The sequence below is a fragment of the Xiphophorus maculatus genome, chromosome 24 (genome assembly GCF_002775205.1).
Source record: "Xiphophorus maculatus strain JP 163 A chromosome 24, X_maculatus-5.0-male, whole genome shotgun sequence".
In the NCBI taxonomy this organism is placed as follows: domain Eukaryota; kingdom Metazoa; phylum Chordata; class Actinopteri; order Cyprinodontiformes; family Poeciliidae; genus Xiphophorus; species Xiphophorus maculatus.
Window position 1 is genome coordinate 5,395,633 of NC_036466.1, and position 23,031 is coordinate 5,418,663.

General features: G+C 39.9%; 1 protein-coding gene and 1 long non-coding RNA gene across 2 annotated transcripts in view; one reads left to right on the forward strand and one right to left on the reverse strand.

The window, feature by feature from the left end:
- The first annotated feature begins 3,913 nt into the window (after positions 1 to 3,913).
- LOC111607611 lies at positions 3,914 to 8,105 on the forward strand. Its single transcript, XR_002752372.1, has 2 exons — positions 3,914 to 6,774; positions 6,819 to 8,105. It is a non-coding gene; the product is annotated as an uncharacterized LOC111607611 (long non-coding RNA).
- Positions 5,019 to 23,031, reverse strand: part of ptgfrn (prostaglandin F2 receptor inhibitor) — a 53,529-nt gene continuing 35,516 nt past the window's right edge. The window contains exons 12-15 of the mRNA XM_023329522.1: positions 9,977 to 10,163; positions 9,743 to 9,861; positions 9,575 to 9,625; positions 5,019 to 8,843 (exon numbers count right to left, since the gene is read on the reverse strand). Coding sequence (XP_023185290.1) covers positions 8,731 to 8,843; positions 9,575 to 9,625; positions 9,743 to 9,861; positions 9,977 to 10,163 — 470 coding nt within the window. The 3' untranslated portion in view covers positions 5,019 to 8,730. The remainder of the gene's footprint in view (positions 8,844 to 9,574; positions 9,626 to 9,742; positions 9,862 to 9,976; positions 10,164 to 23,031) is intronic.

Genomic DNA, 23,031 nt, shown 5'->3' on the forward strand with positions numbered 1-23,031 from the left:
TGGATATTTGTGAGCTTGAAAAGTCGGAAATTTGCAGGGAAAGACTTGTGAGATTGTTCTCAGAAATGTTCTAGAAAAAAACCCCAAAACGTCGAAGTTTCAGAGTCTGAATAGCTGGATAGAAATTTTGAGATCTCAAATAAAAAAAACATTAAAAAAGTTTGTTTTTCCTAACAATTCTTTGACTTTTGGAGCTCGGTTCTTTTTAGAAAAATTACGAGATTAATCTCAAAATTTCTTTACTTTTACTCACGTTACTTAAAATAGGCTTACTTTTACTAGCATTCCGATAACACTAAGAATAGATTTTAGTCGAGGAACCTTCCTCGTTTGACAAACGCAGTGTCTTACTCAAGTTTGTCTACATGCTTATTCATTTAAATATTTGTCTCACCACAGCCACAAAGCTCAAGAAAAAAAAAATAGTGAAAAGTTGCAAAGTGGGAGCAAAGTTTTAACTGTTTTTCCTGTTTAGCTTCTTTCAAAAAAATAAATTGCATCCACCGCCGGTACCCCATATACTCCGGTACCCCAAAATAAAGAGCAAACATTTAGCTTCAGAATATACAGAATTTGTATCTCTGTCCTCTAAATCTACATCTATAGAAATAGATAAAATCTCTAAAACTAACGTTACTACGTTGAATGAAGCAGAGAAACTTCATTCAATCTTCACGTAATTGTTCACATTGTCTTATAATAACTTTTTATGCATGTATTTGTCGTTAAGAGCATCACTTTCCATTCTGGCTCCTCCTAAAACACAATTTCTGCGTTAGTTTGAAACTCAAGAAGGTCAGAAAGTGCATTAGAGTTTCCTATCTGGCTTTCATTTCCTGCTTAAGTCACCGACGAGTGTTCACGCAGCGACCTTTGACCTGCAGATCTTTGTGGAGCGCGCCGGGATGTGATTGTTGGCGATTAGTTGCTCTGGGAATTGGTCGAGGAAAGCCGGACACACTGATTTTTCACACACTCAAACGTCGTCTCATGTAGATAAAGTTTCTTTTTTCAAACACAGTGACCCACATTTAATAGAGGGTGAGTCTAAAAATACACGAAAACCTCAGTTTGAAACTCACTTTTGTTAAGCTCTCTTAAGTTAAACGAGATTCTTTTTGTCCTGTACGTGTTTTAAATCACATTATTTTCCATATTATCGGGATATAGATAAAAAGAATTATTACAGCCAATTACAGAAAGTTGGGCCATGTGTACTTTCTATATTTTCTACAAAGTTGATGGTAGAAATAGCAAAAAAAAGAAAAAGAAAAAAGAGACAACTGTTGGGCCAGGAATTGTTTCTATCAAAAGACAAAAAGGACACATTGCTGCTGGCGGCAACCAGTCCATCGACAGTTCAGTTTTGTAAAGAGAGGCGGCTAAAAACAGGGCGTCACCAAACCCGTCAAGGAATAAGTAGAGACATTGAGTGTCTATGGAGCAAAAAAAAAAAAAAAAAAAGAAGAAAAAGATTAAAATAATCCATAAATTATTAGCAGTAGCTCGAAAGTGTTCCAAAAAAAAATGTCAGAAATGAAACCAACAAAAACATGTTTCAGCAGAAGTCACGCCGACGGCTTCAGACGACGGAAAGGTGGAGAAATTGAGCGTTTCCGTTTCGACGTGGATTTTCCAGACGTTTGGCACAAACACCCCGACTCCAGTTAGTTATTCATTTCCCCCATCTGAGATGCTAACAGCGTGTTTAGAGGTTTTACAGGCAGCGGTGTGTGTGTGTGTGTGTGTGTGTTGCAGTGTGGAGCCGGAGATGCTGTTGACATCAGCGCCGATTACAATGAAAACCAGAAGACGCGTCGCCTGTGGTGGGCTCTGGGGAGAACGGGCTGCTTACTCGCTTCCATGTGCTGCTAAATTTTTAAATTTTTCCCTTCTGATTTATTTCCCCCCCCCCCCCTCCCTGTTTTGCATGTGGAGCATCCCTCCAGATGAAGCAGAAGTGACGGGCGGGAGGTGGTGGTGGTGGAAACGCCCCCAAATCGGCGGCGAAAAACGGAGATCTCTCTTCCGTGACGGTTGCTTATATTCTGATCGCGCTCGTCTCGGATTCAATTAAAGCAGATAACGCGTTCGGTTGTGACAAGGCCGCATTAACAAATGGCCCATGAACACGCACAGGCAGGGACAGGAAAGTGGGTCAAACGGACCCTGAGAGAGAACAAGTGCATGTTAGAAAAAGCCAGCAGCCAATCAAAAGTGGATCTTTTCATCCCCGTTAGCTCAACATGGGCTGAAGATGAGAGGAGTGGGTGGAAAAAAAGAGAGAGGTGGATGGAGAGATTGTTAAAGAGGTGCAAAAATTAAAAGTCAGGAAGCTCATCTGCATTTACATCAAGAGGGGGGAGAAGCTGCAGAGATGAACTGATAAAAAAAAAAAAGAGGCGTGCGTGTTCAAAACAGTGGCGTAGTCCAATCACTCAGGGCGCTCGCTCTGAAAGAACAGGTAGAAAACATTGCACATGCTGGTTCCGGTCCACTCTGCTCTGAAAATTTGAGTAAAACTGGTCCTTCCAGCTGATGCTCAGAACCAAAAGAGCATAGTGAAAGTGTGTATTCTACATGTTTTTTTTTTTAGTAATACCAATTGCCGACTGAAATATATGCATGTTAAGCAGCTGCTTAGGACCTCCATACCTCCAGGGGGCTCCCAAGAGCAAAAATTCGGAAAAAAATCTCTCCATATATATGTAAATAAATATTTACTATAAATATATTAATTTATTTAAAAAAAAGCATCCTTAATTACAAACTAAGTGCCATTGCATGTGAGAAAACAATTTCTATATTATTTTTATAGTTGCTGCACAAATACAATGGAGAAATAGAAAATATTAAACTTGTTAAATTCAGCATTTATCAGCTGTTACTTTGAGATGGTTACAAATTATATGGCACACTTAAGTAGCACTCTGAATTTCAAAATCCAAATCATATTTTTTGGTTTGCTACAAAAATGAACAGCTATCATAACAGCGGTACGATGCAAGTTAATTACAAATGACGCTAATGGTAGTAGGCGTGTTACACACTTAAGAGTAGTATCGGAATGAAGAAGCGTCTGGTGTTCATCTGTTGGTATGGGGACCCCCCCCCGAAATAAAAATCTGATTAGGGCCGCTAAAAGGCTTGTGCCGGCCCTGGTGGCACCGATTACATCACATTTTCAGATTCAACTTTTCATCCGAGTCATGTAGAACAGTCTGGTTTCTCCAAAGAAAGCCCAACATTTAAGCAACAGCGCTAATATGACCACACTTTTATAGAGAGAGAAAAGAACCTACTGGGTTAGACAGGAGGAGGCAAACAGGAGTGGATCTCTGCAAGACAACCAAAGCAAACCCAGTCACTCAATCCGGCCCGAAAACGACTCCCATGGAAACCCAGAAACAACTTCTGAGTAAACTTTCATCCGGTGCCAGCACAGCAAAGGAATGTGTAAACATTTGCCCTCTTTTTTTTTTTAAACGAACCCAGTGCAGTCAGCCGACGGTGTCGGAGCAGCTGCAGTGGATACGAACTGTACAGATCTGTTAAAACGACAAGTCCTTGTGATGTTGAAGACAAGACGCTGACGAATCCAAAAACAAAGTGGATAAGGAATGCTGCCAAAACATCTATAATGTTAAATCTATGTATTAAATTATGCTTCTTAAAACATTTTTTAAAGACAATTTAGGGATTATGACAACAGGTGGCAAGACAGAAGACATCCAGTCCTGCAAAATTGTAATAAAACTGACCTGAATCAGGGAGTTTAGTCTGATTTAATGCCACCAAACGGAAAAAATGTTTTTTTTTTATGACGTCTATGTAAACATTTGATGTTAACTGTGCATTTTAAAAAGCAGAGACAAGAAAAAGCATCAAGAAGAGTACATATCACAAATCTATTTATTTAAAAAAAAATCATCATGATTTATTATATTAACTGCTATAAAAACAAACCAAAAAAAAAAAAAAAAAGACAATATGGAAGCCTTCCTGGGACAAGTTCGGCAGTGTGCATCAATGCTACTTCCCATGGTGTTAAGTTGGGAACATTTGGCACGAAGCATTATTATTATTATTAGTATTATTTTTATACAGCCGCTTGCTGAGGATCGCAAAACTGATCCTGAAAACCCCAGACAGCAGAAAGAGGAACACACACCTTCCTGGAAAGAAAAGTCACCATCAATCAGGCCAAAACGCCAACTGTGTCCAGCATTCCTCCCAACTCTCATTCCCAAGCGGAGGACGTGTTGGGAACTGATTATCCAGGCTCCGTTTGGTTTTCCAAAAATCGACGTTCTGCTCCTGGGTTTTGGATCCGGGTCAAATTCGGCCCTACAAACGACAACGTCTGACAGAATATTCCTACAGAGTTGTGGTCGGAGTAAAACGTCTTGTCTCAGAAGAACAAAAAAAGTTCTTAATCTAACAGACAACAGGTAAATAAAGTAATCATCTCCTCATTTTGGAGTGTTACAGCTCTGACTGAGAGTGCATCGTTCTGAGCTGTAACCTGATTATTGCTCTTAAATATTTGATTAAAATTCACTTTAAAAACATCTTTTTATACATGAACAGTTTCCTCTTAGTTCAGGAAGAGGCTGGTTGCCTCCTGGTGGGTCTGGACTGAAACTCTGTCACTTTATGTTGTTGCTGGAGCTGTGAGAGTGTGTTCACACACACCACTCAACATGATGTGCCAATCCCCACAAGTTCATTCAATTGCTAATGAAAAAAAACAAGCAAACAAAAACAGAAACAGACTCATCAGGTTTTGTTGCATAAACTGATTCAACCAACTTGCGAATACATTTTTGCCCCTTATCTGCTCTTCTCTCATAAAATTAAGCACAAAAAGAAACATTCAGAGAAAGGAACCACTCCACGCCAACTCAACTAGCCTTTAAAGTTTATGCTTCCAATTTTCTCGAGAAAACAGAAAGTAAAAAGGCTTCCAGACCTCACAGAAACCTTGCAGTTATTCAAGTAAAATTTGCACTGAACAGTTCAAGGTAATGAATTTATTCTATACGTTTAATCATTTTATGTAAATTTGGAAAATACAAAAAAAAAAATCCTTTCACAAATTTACTAAATATTACTAAGACATTTTGGGTGTGGTTTTTTTCCCCCACGACTAAGCTAACTTCTCTACTTATTAGTTTATTAAAAGTTGAAATTTGCTGCCTAATTCTGTCATTAAGTCAATTTCTTTATACGTTTTACTTCCAGTGCCAATTTGTATTTTGACAGACTTGTAAAATTAACAGCAATATGTTATATTTGGTTGTTTCTCCAAGTAAACACATCCTAATTAATCTTAAGCTATTACATTAGATATTTAGCTATAATTAAGCATAATTTGCTTTCCTTACAAATTATTGTTAGGGTTTATGGATGTTCAGCACAACCTTACACCAAGTCCACGTCAAAAATGATGAATTTAATGCAGACATTTCTTAGGTTTTATACTACATGAATAATCTTTTGAAATTATGCCAAATTTTATGATTCTACTTTTAAAATTTTTATCTGAAAGAAAATCTGCAACATAAATATCAATGACACGGCTAGCTTGGTATAGAGCAAACCATGAGAAGAAGCTAAACATATGAAATAATTTAAGGAAATATTAGAGGTTACATTTTCCAAATGTTTTCTGGCTAGCATTTCAGCTAACAACCATCAGTGAAGAATTTAACAAAACTGAATATATGTATGCGATTTTGGACAGATGTATATTTTGTATATATTGTATATAACAGGATATTTTGGACAGGACATAACATAGCCTTACACATCCTAGCTTGGAGTAGGATACAGCCTAGCTTGAAGCAGGTTATAGCCTAGCTTGAAGTAGGTTATAGCCTAGCCTGAAGCAGGTTATAGCCCATCTTGAAGCAGGTTATAGCCCATCATGAAGCAGGTTATAGCCTAGCTTGAAGCAGGTTATAGCCCAGCTTGAAGCAGGTTATAGCCTAGCTTGAAGCAGGTTATAGCCTAGCCTGAAGCAGGTTATAGCCTAGCTTGAAGCAGGTTATAGCCAATCTTGAAGCAGGTTATAGCCTAGCCTGAAGCAGGTTATAGCCTAGCCTGAAGCAGGTTATAGCCTAGCCTGAAGCAGGTTATAGCCTAGCTTGAAGCAGGTTATAGCCTAGCTTGAAGCAGGTTATAGCCTAGCCTGAAGCAGGTTATAGCCTAGCCTGAAGCAGGTTATAGCCCATCTTGAAGCAGGTTATAGCCAATCTTGAAACAGGTTATAGCCTAGCTTGAAGCAGGTTATAGCCTAGCTTGAAGCAGGTTATAGCCTAGCCTGAAGCAGGTTATAGCCTAGCCTGAAGCAGGTTATAGCCTAGCTTGAAGCAGGTTATAGCCTAGCTTGAAGCAGGTTATAGCCTAGCCTGAAGCAGGTTATAGCCTAGCCTGAAGCAGGTTATAGCCCATCTTGAAGCAGGTTATAGCCAATCTTGAAACAGGTTATAGCCTAGCTTGAAGCAGGTTATAGCCTAGCTTGAAGCAGGTTATAGCCTAGCTTGACGCAGGTTATAGCCTAGCTTGAAGCAGGTTATAGCCAATCTTGAAACAGGTTATAGCCTAGCCTGAAGCAGGTTATAGCCTAGCCTGAAGCAGGTTATAGCCTAGCTTGACGCAGGTTATAGCCCATCTTGAAGCAGGTTATAGCCAATCTTGAAACAGGTTATAGCCTAGCTTGAAGCAGGTTATAGCCTAGCTTGACGCAGGTTATAGCCTAGCTTGAAGCAGGTTATAGCCTAGCTTGACGCAGGTTATAGCCTAGCTTGAAGCAGGTTATAGCCTAGCTTGAAGTGGGAAACAACCCATCCTGATACACAGCCTGAAGTGGTATCTGTCCTTCAACTCTGCAGAAAAAAAACTTTTTTGTGGGGCCCATTTGGAGAGGCCTCTGAATTTGGATATTGTTGTGACATAATCAACCTTCAAATGTAGCCCCTGAATTTTGACAGACCCACAGGCAACAGCTTGAAGTAAGATGAAGCCTAGCTTAAACAGCGATAAAGCCTAGTTTGAGTTGAACCATAGACCTTCTTAAAAGTTGCATAAAATCCAGCTCGATGTGGGATAGAACCTAGCATAATTTCATTAGGCTAACTACTAGTTGAGGTAAAAAGTTATAGTTTTGGAAAGCAAAACTTTCACAGTTTCATATGCGTTACCAAAATGATAAAAATTGGGGTTCATATAGTGGCCAAAAGCTGTTTTATAGTCACTTAACAAAAATAGGTTGTCCATATGATTTATGTTAGCAAGCAAATTTAGCCGTCTCCCTGCTTTTCGTCTTTATGCTAAACAAATCCAAGCTAAGCACATTTTTAAAAAAATATTTAAAAAAATTAAAACATGTGAGACTCATGGACACGCAAAATTATGAACTATGGTTAATGCAAATAATAAAAAAAAAAGCAACTGAGTTTCTTGTATCATAATGAATTAGCATCATGTGCTCACGCTGGCTAGCATTTTCAGCAGCCAGTTTTTAAAATTCGAAAGCAGCAGGCTTTTAGTGGGGGAAGGAGAAAGATTTATGTTGCTCATGACAAACATCATACTGTTACTAAACAGTACATGCAACCCTTTGTCGCACAGCACTCACACACTGTACAAAACACACACAAGACTCAGGCAAAAATAACATCTGGATACATTTCTGAATACTTATAAAAGAGGAGTGTTTTCCGCTGCCGCCAGTAGCGACTGTTCAAGTGTCGGTCCGGTAATCTGAACTAAGCACACTCCACAAATATTGGCACTGTGTACAGTATATCTCACACACAAACACACCGACTGCATATCTTTTTGTAAAGCTTAAAAATGTCTCTTTAATGTCACTTTAAAATCTCTCAATTTTCAAAAGATGACGAAGAAAAGAAAAAAAGAAAGTCCTGACAATAAAGTTAGTTATTTTCCTTTTTTGTTAAAATAGGATCACTCTGGGATGGTAGTGCAACGCCTCTCATTTGGAAACATGAAGCACATTTTTTATTTTCATGTTTACTCCACAAACTCCTCTATGGCAGAAGGAAGGCTCGGGCTTCAAGATGAAGAAAAAAAAAAAATCGGACAAATCCAGGTTCGATTAATCCAGCTTCGGACTTTTTCGCTGTTCACCCGCAATTAAAAACAAATAAATAAAAAGAAAAGGTTGTACTTTTCTTTTTGCGATTAGCCTTGGCATCTGAAAAAAAAAAGCAGTGAAAAAGAAAGTAATCCAGCCTGAGCGCTTCTTTTTTTTGTTGTTGTTATTCCTAGTGGTTAGACAGGCAGCAGATCTGTGTAGAGGTCCTCTAGTCACAGCGGGCAGTGACATCTCAGAAGCTCCGGCTTTGTCAGAGTTTCTCAAAACGGATAGAAATCCTATTGGGAAAACAAAAACGTATTCAAAAACGAAGCAGAAGTCTGAAAGGCTATTTCTCCATCGAGCGAGCGTGAAAATCCCCTGCGCCTCCACTGCAGAGCCGAGAAGTTCCCCCCACAAAAAGCACCTTTATTAGATTTCATTTTATTTCAAAAATATAAGCACTGTGATCGGTCGGTCAGGCTCCCGAAACGACGGACTCACTCCCAGCGCCCGTCGGCGGCAAACAGGTGCGTGTCCCAGAAGTCGTCGACGGGAGTGTGTCTGTTTTGCGCGTGGTGCTTCTTGTGGGCGCTGCAGTGCGCGGGCGCAGGGGAAAGTGTTTGTCAGTCCATCTCGAGGTCCATCAGCTTGCTGCGCGAGCGGGGAGTGTGCGCCGTGTTGCGGCAGCAGCACCGGGCGCAAATCAGACCCAGGAGCAGAGAGAAGACGCCCACACCTGGAGACAAAAAATAAAAGCTAAAACTAGAGCTTATGCCAAGTGAAGATGAGTCGGTTTAAGACGTGAGCACCAGCGGCAGCCCTGTTGCATTTTTCAGCGTTTACATTCTCTTCAGGCTGCCGCCGGCCAGCTAACACTGAATCATTATGACGGTTTATTTACACTGCAGAATCAGCCGATCGGATCTGAATTGGGTTGGCATCGACGCAGTTGAAAAAACATTAAGTAAAGTATTAAAAAGTCTGGGAAGATATGGGTGAAGTGAATTTGGATGATGAGCTTGAAAACGTGGCGATAAAATAAAATAAGGGAGTGATAAAGGTAAAATAAGAAAAAAATGATATATATACACATTGTTAGCATTTGTGCTAGAAATGTGTATACCATGTGTAGCTAGGATATGCATTTTGCTGCTTGACAATGATTGTTTTTAAAGTTTTAACATTTTTCAAAAGGAATCAGCTTCAAACAAAAATACTTTTGCTGCCTCTTTAAATTCCCTTTTTTGCTCGTTTTCTCGACTCTTAAAACCAAACGAAGTGAACATGTTTGAGTTAGAACTGCTGGAAATATTATTTAGAAACTAAAATATTGTCATAAATCTTAATTGTGTTATTTACAGAAGGTGTGCAGCACTTTTGGATTTAACTGATGTGAAAGACAAAAAACCCCCAAAAACAACAACTTAATATCAATGAATCACTTTCGATATTTAGTTGCAATATTACCCAGAGAGGCTGATGCACCGTATAGGAGAGGTAGCTTTAAGGAGTCCCATACTGCAAAAAAGGAGAGAGAACAATTGGTTATGACAGAATAATCCAGGTTCTGGAGGAGATTTTATGTCACACAGCTTATTTTGTAAGTCTGGGTGATTTTTTTAAACATTTCTTCACCTGCAAATTTGACGGAGAGGAAGACTTTGCCAGAGGTATAATCTTTATACTGAGTCCATAGTCCTGATGAGGCCGACTTGTACCACGGAGTCACCATGCAGTGGTACTCACCGCTGTCACTGGAAAAGCACAGAAAACTCTGTTAAACACCACAGCGGAGACTCAAGGCATGATAATCACGACGAAGCAGAAAATATTAGAGCCAAATAAAAGGGGGCAAGGATCGACTCTCACCTGTCCTGAGTTCTGAAAATGTTGAGCGCGTAGGTGTTGGCGTCCTTGCGCTCTATGGAGACGTCGCTGGACGAGTTGCGGTTGGACTTGGTCACGACGCCGAAGCGGTCCATGCCGACCACCGGACTCGTGGTCTGCTCGCCGCGCAGCCGGGTGAAAAACCACCTGACCTCGTACGCCAGCTCCTCTGCGGAGGAAACGCAGAAAATAAAAGCAGTTAGCGACGAGAAGAGCCGCTCCGATATTCAGTTTCTGTTTTTCCTTTGGGCTTGGTGTTAAGCTGCTAGAAAACCAGCGACAGGTTGACAACATCTCCAGCCATAAAACAGACTGAATGTTGAAGGTGAATTCTAAAATTATTATTATTTTTTACAAATTGACAGGAAAAGTGACAGAAGATATACGATATTCGCGGGGTTTGGAGATGAAAGCCACCCACAAATACTTCTAAAAACTTAATCACTAAATATACTTTAATATGCTACAATAACTACATCGGAAACCATTTCGGTGCAGCCACAAAAACGAACATCTACAGTCTTTGTTATTTCAGTTATTTAGTGTTCAGCCAATCAGCACCAAGGAAAATGGTTGGCGCGCCTGGATTGGCTGCTGTGCAAATGTCGTCCAATAGCACGTCAAGTAGCATTGTGCCTTTGTATTTTATTTTCCCAAGCTCAATTTTTATAATATATTAGATATTCTCTACAAAAAAAGTCCACAAATACTTACATATTTGTATTTTTTTAATATAAATTTAAGTATATTTTTGGGAATGTAAAACTTCTTCAGATAAGTTAAAAACATTTTGCAAGACTGGACACATGTAGCTCAATCAAATGTGTTTTTCAGTCTAGTTGTACAGCATTTATGTCAAATTAAAGGTAGAACAGTCCTTCAAATGCGCTATTTTAACAATTTTATTTGTTCTTCTTAATTTTCCAGCATTATAAACAACCCCATGTGACTTAAACATTTGCAGAAAGGTCTTCTACTCCTCTCTCTGTCTCCTGTAAGCAGCTCTGAGTTGCTGCATTTTCACTCAAATGACCACGTTAACCAGCTGTTCCTTTCACTACACAGAAGACAGAGATGGATGAGCTTCACAAAGACAGTGACAGCCATGACAACAGAGAGAGAGAGAATAATAATAATAAAAAAAAGAGACACGAGTTTGAAAGAATTCGTCATATTAGGTGCAGTCTTTGGAAAGCGGGTGCGAGTGAGCTCATCATTTCCAAGAGCCAGAGGTAGGAAGGGAAACGGAGAGCGCGAGATAGACGGGAGCCCAAACTACTCATTAGTCTGTCAGGGAGAGAGGGACTATTAGCACAGCGCCTCCTACACACACACATACAGAATAAAAACCCCACGGAGCCTGAGTCATCCTCTGTCATTGGGGTGACAAATAGGCAAAACCGAGAGAGAGACAGAGAGAGAGACAGAGAGAGAGAAAAAAATAATAAAAAGGAACATTTGCCAACAACAATCCAAGAAAAACAGACCAAAAAACCGATAATGAAAAACAATTACGAAAGACGACAGAGATGAAGAAACGAGGGGGAGGAAGAACGATGGAAGAACGGACGGACAGAATGTAATGAAGAGAGAGACGGAGGAGAGCAGGGGACTCACCCAGAGCAGAATAATAAATCACATCGCAATTTTTTTTTTTTCCCTCCTCTCTCCTCGCCCTTCTCGCTTCCATAATGGTTTTAATATTCAAGAGCGACATCATTAAAAATCAGGAGTAGCAGCAGCTGCAATAACCGCCGATTTGTTTCCGCGTCTGGCAGCAGACCCCGGGAGCAAAGGGTCTCCCAGCAAGACCGCACTTTATCCAGGAGGACGGGAAAAAAAAAAGTTCCTTCAATACCTAGAAATGGAACTACAGCATTTAAAAAACATATATATATATATAGTGCCATTCAGAAAAGCAAATTTAAAGTTGTAAAAAGTTCAAACAAATACCATTAGGAGCTAATCTACTCAGACAGAAAATGTTCCTTAATCTGCCGATCGCCTGGGTGACGACCTCCGGATAGGAAAGGTCACACGGGATTAGCATCTTCAGTCTGATAGGAAGCGAGTGGAAATGGGGAAAAAAGGAAGTGGGAACTCGATGCAAACTCGGTCAGATCGGAGGAAGGAGAATGCATGAGGACACGGCAGATGGATCACAGCAGGAGGCCCGATCAGAACCGAAGGCGGATCAAATCAACCCACAGGACGACGGGTGGGTCACGAGGCAACCTTCTGATGGCGAAAACCGAAACTTTTTTTATTAAGTCAGGAAAAACATAAAAAAAAAAAAGTTCAGGTTCTGTTTTAAGATTCAATGGAAATGACTTGGAATACTGGGGATTTGCAGGAAAATTGGGGAGATTTCGTCTTTATTAAATTTAAACGGAGTTCTACTGTAAGGAGTTGGAAAGAAAATGTGACGGGAGCCAGAAAAAAAAAAAAATCAGACATTTTCACAACCCAAATTCCACAATTTTTCCAAACTATAAATTCCAGATAAAAACAAAATGTCACCATCATTTTTAAGAATGGATGAAAGCTGGGCTCATAAACAGAAATTCTGACGTTTGGACCAATTACCAAAGGATGGACAGGTGGGTGAACGGAAAAATTCATATTTAAAAAAAAAGTCTTTGGTTGTTGTTAAAGTCTAAACTTTCTGTCCAACTGAGCCAAAAGGAGACGCTATAATATTTTCCTTAAACAAACATCAAACCGAAACGTCATATTACAGCTCCTGCATGAGGAATCCAACAAAAACTTAGCAGAAGTTGTTAACACCAGACTAATTCGCTGGTTACAGTGATGAAAGTGGTGATGGAGATGCGTTGGGACAGCGCGGGGAGGGGGCAGAGTTTTCCTCCTCAGAGGCCGGTGGCCGAGCGCTCCGTCCAACCAAAGAGGAGAAAACAGGAAGCGACACTAAGAGGGAAGGTGAAGGAGGTCAACTGACCAACACACACACACACACACACACACACACACACACACACACACACACACAACCCTCCAGACGCGCTGACCAGAGCAAACGAAGAGCTCTCACACCATCAAGTTCCTCAAAGCTACACTTGAAGAGGACAGTTATATAAAAATGTAGCGACCTACTTTATGAAACGCGGTGAAGAACAATGGAGACGACAGCGCTTTATCCAAACTTCATCTTTTGTTCTAACAATCATCGACTAAAGTATATGTTTTAGGTATGAATCCAACTGGTGGTCATATTTTATGGTAAAAAATAAATAAATCTGTCCGGAAATTCTAGTTTGGGTTGAAATAAGAGAAGATGTCAATTCTTGGCCCAATTGAAGGCGATATAAAAACCTCATAACCTAGACCAAAATTCACTTTTGTCTGTCACATAATGTTTTAAAAAGATACACTCGACATCCACTTTGTTAGGCGAGACCTTCCCAGGTTGGGGCCCATTTTCCTTCAGAACAACTTTAGTTCTTTGAAAAAAGGTCTAAAGAAAAGAAACGGGTGTGTTCAACATGTTGTTGGGTCAGGGACTTCCTTCTACAGACTTTGGTTGAAACGAGGGCTAATTAAACTTCCCTTTCCTTCCTCTGACCTTGAATCAGTCTCCTTGTTCTCCACAGACGTAAAACGAAGACTTTTTGTCTACAAAAGTTCTACTAACCAACTCTTTTTCGATGTAAACCAAAGAGATACGTGTGTGAGAAAATTACAGCACATCAACAGTTTCTGAAATCTTCAGACCAGCCCATCTGGCAACACAATCCACATTCAAAATCACTTAAATATCTTTTTTTTTCTTCTACATTTTAACCCCCAGGTTTGGACTTCATCGTGCCTAGATGCTGAAATACACAGTCGCTGACATGCAGTTGACTTATTTTCATGTTTTAACAAGAAACCGTACAGGTTTACCTACCAAGGTGGCCAGAGAGTTTAATGGTTGACGAACCTTTAAGAGTTCTGCCAAAGGAAAAGTTATATTCTGGTTTTTAAGGTTCAAATCAATCCTTAACACCAAATTACATAATTTGATCCACCATGACCACTATAAGTAAACTTTTAATCTAATTAAAAAAAAAAAAAAAAGAAAACTTGAACTTTAACAAGACCTTTTGCTGCCCATTTAGGTCCCACAAACTTTTGCCAGTCAGTTTTCAGCGTTATATCACCTCTGGTGGTTTCTATGGGAAATAATGGCCACACTTTCTCCTAATTACATCATTTAGCTGCTCAGCTAAGAGCAGGAAGTGTTTTCCTTATACTAACAAGGTTAGTTTCCCACTTTAGCCTCCAATGATCAAAGACACATTTTGCATAATTCCTCAGGACTGACGTGTGAACTCCAGTTGCTCGTGTCGGTGACGACACCAACGTTGAGGCTATTATTAGAAAGCCGCTGCCTTCTCGCCGAGTCCGCCCGTAACTTTCTTTGTTCTTACCGGCAAAGCGAGCCGAGAGTGAGGGGAGGGGGATTGAGAAGAGCTTACAGTGAGAAGGGGACGGGGGGTGGTGGGAGATTATTTGGTTTTAATACGCAGCAATAAATCAACAGCGAACGCAACATCTCGGAGCAAAATGCAGCAAGAAGCCTGAAATTATTGGCGTGTGCGTTTGCACAAACGTTTAAGCTTTAGCAGCCGTGTACTTGGGAGTTTTGCAACAGGAATCCAGCCGTATCGAGTAATAGCTGCTCCGCAGTCTGACATGTTACATGTCAACATAAAAGGCGGTAGCATGCGCAGAAAAAACAGGAACGCGTGCCGGATCGTCAAGCAGTGTTTGAACATCTCCCTGAAGCTCTCATTTCTCAGTCTTCACAAAACTGCCTCCGTCACCTTTCATGTGCGCAACTCGGTGCAACATAGATAAAAAAATAAAAGAAAAAGGGTGAGAGATTTGGTCCACGAGCTGTGATCTTCCCCTCATGTCGAGATTTGCGAGAAAACAAACCGAGACGCGGCTCCGGACCGCTGGCTTTCTCGCGCCGCTTGTGTAACCTCCGAGGGCTTTGAGCGTAGGTTTTGGATTTGTTGAAACGGCCCCAGTTGTTCCAGCCCGAGTTTAACTGGTGCAGCAGCTTCATTAAGCAGGAAGAAAAGGGAAGGGAGGGTTGGGGAGGGGAGTGCTCTCCACAGTGAGTCTCTAATAGAAAAACCTGGCTAATAAAACTAAAATGGCCGTCGGTGTAAATGAAGACGGTCTGATTGGATTTCTTTGGATTAATCCCTCGAGGAGGGTCCGAGGAGTTGAAAACTGCCTGACACACCAGCACAAAAGAATGTCAATTACGACTACTGCTTCTAATGAACACACGAGTAGGGGTGTGTGGGTGTGTGTGTGTGTGTGTTCTCCGCTCCATAAAGCAGGACAGTGCTGGAAGAGTAGAATACTAAACACTATAAAAACACCATTTAGCTTCAGAGAAACAAAGCCTCTGGGAAAGTGAGTTTCCCTCGTTACTCGCAGCATGCTTAATGAGAAGCACCAGCAAACGAAGGCAGGCTTCGCTTCATATTTTGGGATATTTTGCATCCGCCAGCCCTTTCAACAAAACGCTTCGCTCACGAAGGCAAAGACCTACGTTTTTTCAGATTCCCCCCTCCCACGAAATGCTGACGAGCGTTTGAAAAACGTGATTTTCGAATCGTTTTCTCTTCAAATGGTCTCATTAGCGGGGCAAGGGTTTCCATTATTCCATTATTCAGGACAGAAACGAGTAATAAAGGAAAAGATATCATGTCCACAAACACTTTAAATATGTTATTTAGTTAATATGAAAGAAAATAAATAATTTAAATACAGATCTGTGAACAGGTGATTGCCCCCTCACCAAATTTGAAGACGTTTCAAATCATTTTATGGATTAAATGTCAAACATGTATAGAGATAACAAGCTGTGTGAAAAGTTAAAGCTGGTTTTTAAAAAGTTTTCAGTGGTTTTGGCCTTTGACCTCCATTTTTGTCCTCTTTCCCTCTTCACTTTTGAATCATGAACTTCGACCCTAACAGACATGAACACTTTGTTTCGAACTCAAAAGGCCAGTAAATCGCCGTCTCAAAGTTTTACATTTGGGATTTTGAAATAACGAACGCTACGACACAACAAAATGCGTTGAGTTTTGTAAGAATCCTCTCTTTGAGGTGATGGAACATCCTCCCGTATTTCCCACAGCGACTCTCCATAAACAGGTGAGATTTAATACTCCTGTCTGCTGCCACAACGGGTCACCTTTCTGCTTTGAGCGCTTCGTTTAAAAACCACAGTCTTCCCTTTCCTGCCGCCGCCCAAACCGGCCTTTTAAATGAACGAGCCGCGTCGTCGTCGTCGTCTCCCACTTCTGTTTAACTCAAACGGCTAATGGAGTGAAAATGATTGTGGTGCTTTGCCGTCCCCCCCTCGTCCCCCCTCCGCTAACGGCTCTGCGTTTTCAATTTGCGCTTCATTGTCACCACTCGTCTCTTCTCGCTCTCGGTTTGCAGCTTTTATACCCTTCATCTGCGTTCCTCTTTAAGGTCGGTTGCTGGCAGATGTGTGCCGACTTTTTTTGTTGTTGTGTGTGTGTGCTTTTGTTTTTCTTCTCTGAAAACGTATGCAGAGCCATTTGACGTTTGCCGTCTTTTGCTTTTACGAAAAACAAACAAGAGATGTTCAAAGAAGCCGTGACGACCAAATAATTTTTGAATACTAAATTACTATTGGAGTAACGTGTTCTTCTTAACAGAGCGGCCTTTCAGCTTATGCTGGAGCAGGACTTACTTCATTGTGACCAATGAGTTTTGAGTTGATTTTTTTCAAGTGCTTTGAATTAACCAATCAAAGCCGAACAAAGCCATGACATCACTGACTTTCCAAATTGCAAATTGCAATCTTACTTTACATACAATTCTAAAACAGATAATGTTTAGGCTAATTTAATCCAAGACCATGAGGATTTTTTATTTTATTTTTGTACAAAAATATGTGTTCCAACTATATTATGTAATCATCAATAGCAATGAGCAACAAAACTATTTTACTAACTCAGCCAATTACTTATGTTAGTTTACTTTGTAATCCTCATGTTTGACTTCTGAGGCAAAACGAACGTGGCGTAAACTCCATTAATCTGACCACTTTCCATAAAATGAAAGGCAAAAATGGTCAACTTTTTAATTTCAATGTCTTTCTCACTTGCGGCCTTAAAACTAGATTAAATTAGTCCAAACTGCATGAGAGTCGAGAAGTCCTGGACATAAAAATGGAAATTTGAGCTGGTGATCGACATTAAAATGCTTCTTTTATTTAGTCAGTTATAAATATAGATGGTTTAGCACTAAAGGTTTTGAAAATGACTACAGTTTAAGCAGACTGATGCTAACCCAAGTGGATTAAACTGCATCTTCACAGATAAAATGCAAATTTAAATTCATACAGGTATTTTGTAATATTTTCCAGCAAGCTATACATTCAGGCATTAGTTACTACAATACATACATAAAAAAACAACATATTTTTAAAAATGTCATGAATTTTTTTTAAGTGTCATAAAACAAGCAATACGTAAACAAAAGTAAAAATAAATAAAAGCTAATTTAATTTTAAAAAGTGTCTAAATCAAAGTTTGCTTGATGACGTGTTAAATTTGCGCCAAAGTTTCTAGAAAGTATTTTTATTCTCAGCTATTTAACAGTAAATTTGGTTTGAATCATCCAACAATAGCTTAGAATAAAATGCTTTTTTATGATTATTATGTTGCAAATGCGTCTAATTAACTGCGAGAATCTTCACCATCTTTTGAAGAATGTTTCCAAAGTTTCTTTCCTCTCATTTGAACCATCTTAATAAAGATTTGTTGACAAAACTTTTATTAACAGCCCATCAGCACGCTCTTTCCCCAATTAAAGCGTACCGGTGGAACTTCACGGCAGAGTGTGAGCAAATATTAAAGCTACAAAGTGTAACGTGAACCGACAGTTCCTGAATTAATTCAGGTCCTGTTTTTGATCCCCAGCTGTTCTTGGTTCAGTGGGATCCGCTAATGGAGTGAGAATCATTTTCCGCCATCCGTTCTCACCACTTCAACCCTCTCTTCCCTCACCACTTCAGACCCACTCCTCTCCCCTCGTTTCTCATGTCTCCCCGTTAGGAAACTGCGCACTGTTCTTCAGCCTCTCTTCAATTCCCGCTCCCCCCCGCCTCCTCTTTTCACTCTCTTTCACCCTCATTCCCTTTAATGCTCTCACTTGGTCCCTTCTCCTTTCCTCCAACTTACCCCAACCTTCTCTCCAACTCGCAATCTATTCTTCCTCTACCTCGTTCTGTCTCCCCGGCCGGCTAACGGAGCGTGAGATTGGCTAATTAACGGCTGCCTGGCGGCCTTGCAAAGAAAGCTGGGTAATTTGGAGAGACTGAATGTGGAGCTAAGAGAGGAGGCACCGGTGTATCTATTGCATCGCGTCGACCTTCAACTTTTTAGGTTTTTCACTTGTTCATCTCTATATTTACTTATTTAGGGTTACAAATTTACTAAGAAAGTTGGCGTGGAGTCAAAGTTGGTAGTTAATTCAACCGGAAAACAGCAGAAATACTCATTTATTTGTATCATTATTGATTTTGCAACTTAGGAGGATTCTAAAAAGGGCGAAACAGAACTTCAACTATATTAGAACCAATAAATCTGCTAAATCAAGTCTAACATTTTAGCTGTAGTTGGAAAGAAAAAGTGTTCAGATCAAAATCTAGATTTAAAATGATTTCTTTTTTTCTGGAACTGGGTTACAAGTGCACTTAAAAATAGGAATAAAAAAAAACAACAAACAAACAATACTTTCATTGTTTCAAATTAAAATGGCTTTACGGGAGACTTTTGGCAGACGCTCAAACAGTGTTGGATGCTGAGCCAACGTGGCTGAATGCTGGGAACCGAGATTCTAGATTTCACCAGCAGTTCTCTCCAAAAAACTACTCCCCCTTCGTTTCTTGGAAGAATACCTGCAGGTTTTCAGCCTGCTTTGACTCGTCCACACCATAATCTGCACATTTTATGCTCTTATATAAATGGAAAAAAAAATGTCTCGTTTTCGAGTCCCGACTACGAGGCGACGTCGATGCTTGATCATGGCGGCTGCTTTCTTTGTAGGCAAAGAGAAAACAACATTAAGTCTGTGTCTGAGACCCAGCAAGCAACAAAGCTGTATTTTTTCCCCCAGGAGGAACAGGGTGGTATACTGTTATTTTTTACAAAAGAATTTCAGAGTGAGGGAAAAGAGAGAGAGAGGGAAAAAAACTGTCACAGAGTCAGTGCTTCAGAATGCAGAAAAAAACCCAAAAAAACCATCTCCAACGGTGATGTCGTCATCCCCCCCCCCCTTCCAACTACTGATTTCAAGTGCGCAGCGTTTGACATGCTTCTGAGGCTGCAATAACATGCCATTCATTCCAGTCTGTAATGAACGCCGGGTCGGCGTGTGGCTGCACGCTGAGAAACTCAAAGGAAAAAACAAGCAGAAGGAAGAAACGTAAAACGGCTTTCCGTTTATATACGCCATTAAGGACATTTGTCCCACTTAAAGGTTGCAGATCATCAAAACGAAAAGCTGACAAGCGGAGTAAACACCAAATAGTAAAAGATTTGACTTTTGTAAAAAGGCATCGAAGTTGTTCAAAGAAAGAGAATAGGATAAGTTATTAATAACCGATTAATAATCATCTAATCCCCCAAAAATAATCACCAGATCGTCGCTACACTGTATTGATGTCAAGTCGAGCAGAAAAGACCGGGCTTTCCACACGTTGATGTTTGAAAGTTTTGTTTTCTTTAGCAGCTGATGCAAACTTTGTTATAAACAATCAAGAAATGTTGTTGCATTTTCTCATTTTACAAAGGAATTGATTTGTTTACTTGCACATTTTAATGCATTTCTAATACTGTATAAAAAAAAATGCTTAAGTTAAAAAAAAAAAAAAAAAAAAAAAAAAGGAGTGGGCAAAAATGGCCTCCATTTGGGATTCCAAAATAAATCATTATGATTCCCAAGACTTTTTGTAAAAAAAATACTCTGTGGATCTTCTGGACATCCTGGCATATAACTGGAAAACACATAATACTGCCCCTTTAAATAAATCAAATAATTTTTGTATTTACAGAGGCCATCTTTGTTGGTTATTAGCATTAAAAAAAAACAAAAAAAAACTCTCTAAATATAAGCAAATTAGCACAAAGGTGAGGTGTAATTTTCAAACAAGGAGAAGAACGAATATCAAATCCTCAGTTAATGAGCAGGTCTGACACATTTGTCCACATTTGTTTGGCTCTATGTGGAGACTATTCCAGACAGAAGGCCGTGGAAGCATTGAACGCAAGTAAAAGCTAATAATCATGTCTGACCTTCTTTCAGGCACCCACACAACACAGGATTCAAGAAAAGCACCAGCTGCCGTGTGGGGGCATCTTTCTGTGGAGGTGCTAAGAGGAAATTAACAAGTTTTAAGTCTAAAAAGGCTCCCAGAGGGATTTACACCATAATAATAAACTGGAGGCTTAGAAAAAAAGGCGATTTCTCCTAACCATGCTGTTAGGATGGTTCAGAACAACATTTTCTATAAAAGAACGCTGGAGAATTTACATCTATGGCAATTTGTATTTTTTTAAAAACTGTTTAATCGTGTTTGGGATGGATGCAAACACCCGCAACTATAGTCTATTTAGATTTACTAATTCGAAAATGGCAAAAGGGGAACTACTGAAATCAGCTTCAGCCGTCAATTTAGTCCTTGACAAACTGGGGGACCAATAGGGATGGAGTGAAGGACAGACAGACAAATGGAAGATTAGCTGGTTGACGTATGACCGGAAGGACAGTCATCGGACAGAATGACGGAGACACACAGGCGCTTGAGGGAACAGTCATCAAGTGGATTATTGGAAGGACAAGTGAAAAATGAAAAGATAATGAATTAATAGTTAGAGGGATGTAAACTTTAGGCATTGGGGTACGGGATAATATCTGGAAATTCTAATATTTTCCATTCTCTATGTTCTTTTAATAAAAAAGAAAGTGTATGACGTTGCATGATGAATACAATGGTGTAAAGTCTTAACTTCTTTGGAGCACTTGGGTACAACAACTGCTTTTATTTTTTCCCAAATATTGCTCCTCTACTGCACCTACACACTAAATATGAAGAAAGGAAGAAGAAGTGGTTGGTAATGCGATTAGCTTTGAACATTTTGCCTTTTCAAAGACCTAAAAGGCTCTGAAGTCCAACCAAATGTCCAACAACAAGAAAAAAAAAGGTAAATCTGTCAAGTTCAGCATCAGAGTAAAGTAAAGGAGAACCTCAAGGGGCAGGAGCTTTGAATGTTACCAATCCAGCAGGTTAAGGACATTTCAGTCATTCTGAAATCTTGTAATTACCCTAAGGAACTTCTTTCAAAAGCATATCAGGAAATGACCTTCTGTGTGCCACGCAGAGCAATCCATTTCCTTATAAGACGTTTATCAGTTTTATAACAAAGAGCCGTCTCAAAACCATGACCACGAATCACAGGAGATATTTTATTCGTTTTCCAGATAAGCTTGTAAAGACAAGCTCCGACAGGAGGGAAGAGGAATGTTCTCTGCTCGGCTATTCACTTTGTCACTGTTGCTCAACCTTTGCTGGAGCTTGTGATGCGCTCGAACAATGACTTCCAAAGTCCAAGTCCAACTGGAAGTAAACCGACTCGTAATACTCAAAAACAAGTTCTTCCAGGAACAAAGGCACAACGTGGTGCCACGCCCGTCAACAGGAAGTGTGTTAGCATATGATGACGATGCTTGTTTAAGCTTTATAAACATAAATGCCTCTCCTTTGTTAACATTAGTTTATTTGAGTTTCCTCATTGGCCACATGACCGAATGACTCACAGGAAACCATCTGTGATTTGCTTTCTCTGTATGCAGTAATCCACCTGAGATACTGCCGCCTGCTCTTTATTGGGATTTTCTGTGATGGACCAACAGCTTTATTAATCCCTCTTGAGTCATTTCGTAAAACCACCTCTGCAGATTTAACAGACTGAACTTCTTAAACCGTTAGCTTTAGGCCTGGGCCATTCCAACTCATTTAACATATTTTGATCTAAAACCAGTCCAACAACTTCCAACAGGTTTTCCTCCATCCATCCTCGCTTTACTACAAATGTGACTTCTGATGTCTTTCGATCTCCACTCTTCCACAAAGGTCACCATTAATATTTGTCCTATAAACAGATTCTCTAACTTTCCATGAGCGTTTTAGCTGCTTCGCCGTACTATTTTTTACAAATTAGGCGACTTATGAAGGAAAAGGGCCGCAAAATATTTCATTTAGTGATAAAACACTAAAAAGGACAAGGAAAAAGGTGCATATCAACGCACTGCAGGTTTTCCTAATTTTAAGTTTTAAAGAACTTCGTCCAAACGCAAAATCCCCTGGTCATGGACTTTTCCTTATTTGTCAAAAATTGCTCTATTTGAGGATTTTCTTTGGTAAAATATTCAAAAGAAAATCAAGTTCAGGAAGCTGAAATACGAAGGCGTGATGTTACTTAACACACTACTGGCTGTAGGCAGAAGCGACATTCATTTTTCATTTCATTCATTGGCTGAACCTCAGAGAGTGGAGAAAAGGAGGACTGTAGATGTTAGCTTCTGCGCTAATGCCATGACGGTTTAAACAATGAATATTAAGGTATATTTAGTGTTTGAAGCATTACAATAGGCAACTGTAAGCGATTCTGGGGATGCATTGACAAACTAACTTCAATCGAGGGCGGTTGTGGTCTCCAACCCCCACAAATAAAGGATCCATTGTATTTGCCATCTTTCCTTTACAACTAGGCGCTACTTACCAAATCAAATGCAATGAAGTTTGTAGATTCATCCAGATATTAATTCATCCACTATCTGGATGAATTAAGCATTAATTTTTTAATAAGCCAAGTCAAAAGCACGGCTAAGACATAAAATCATTGAACATAAAAGAAAAATGCAAAGAGCATGAATGAACAAGGAGAACATAAATGATTATATCCATTTTCTGG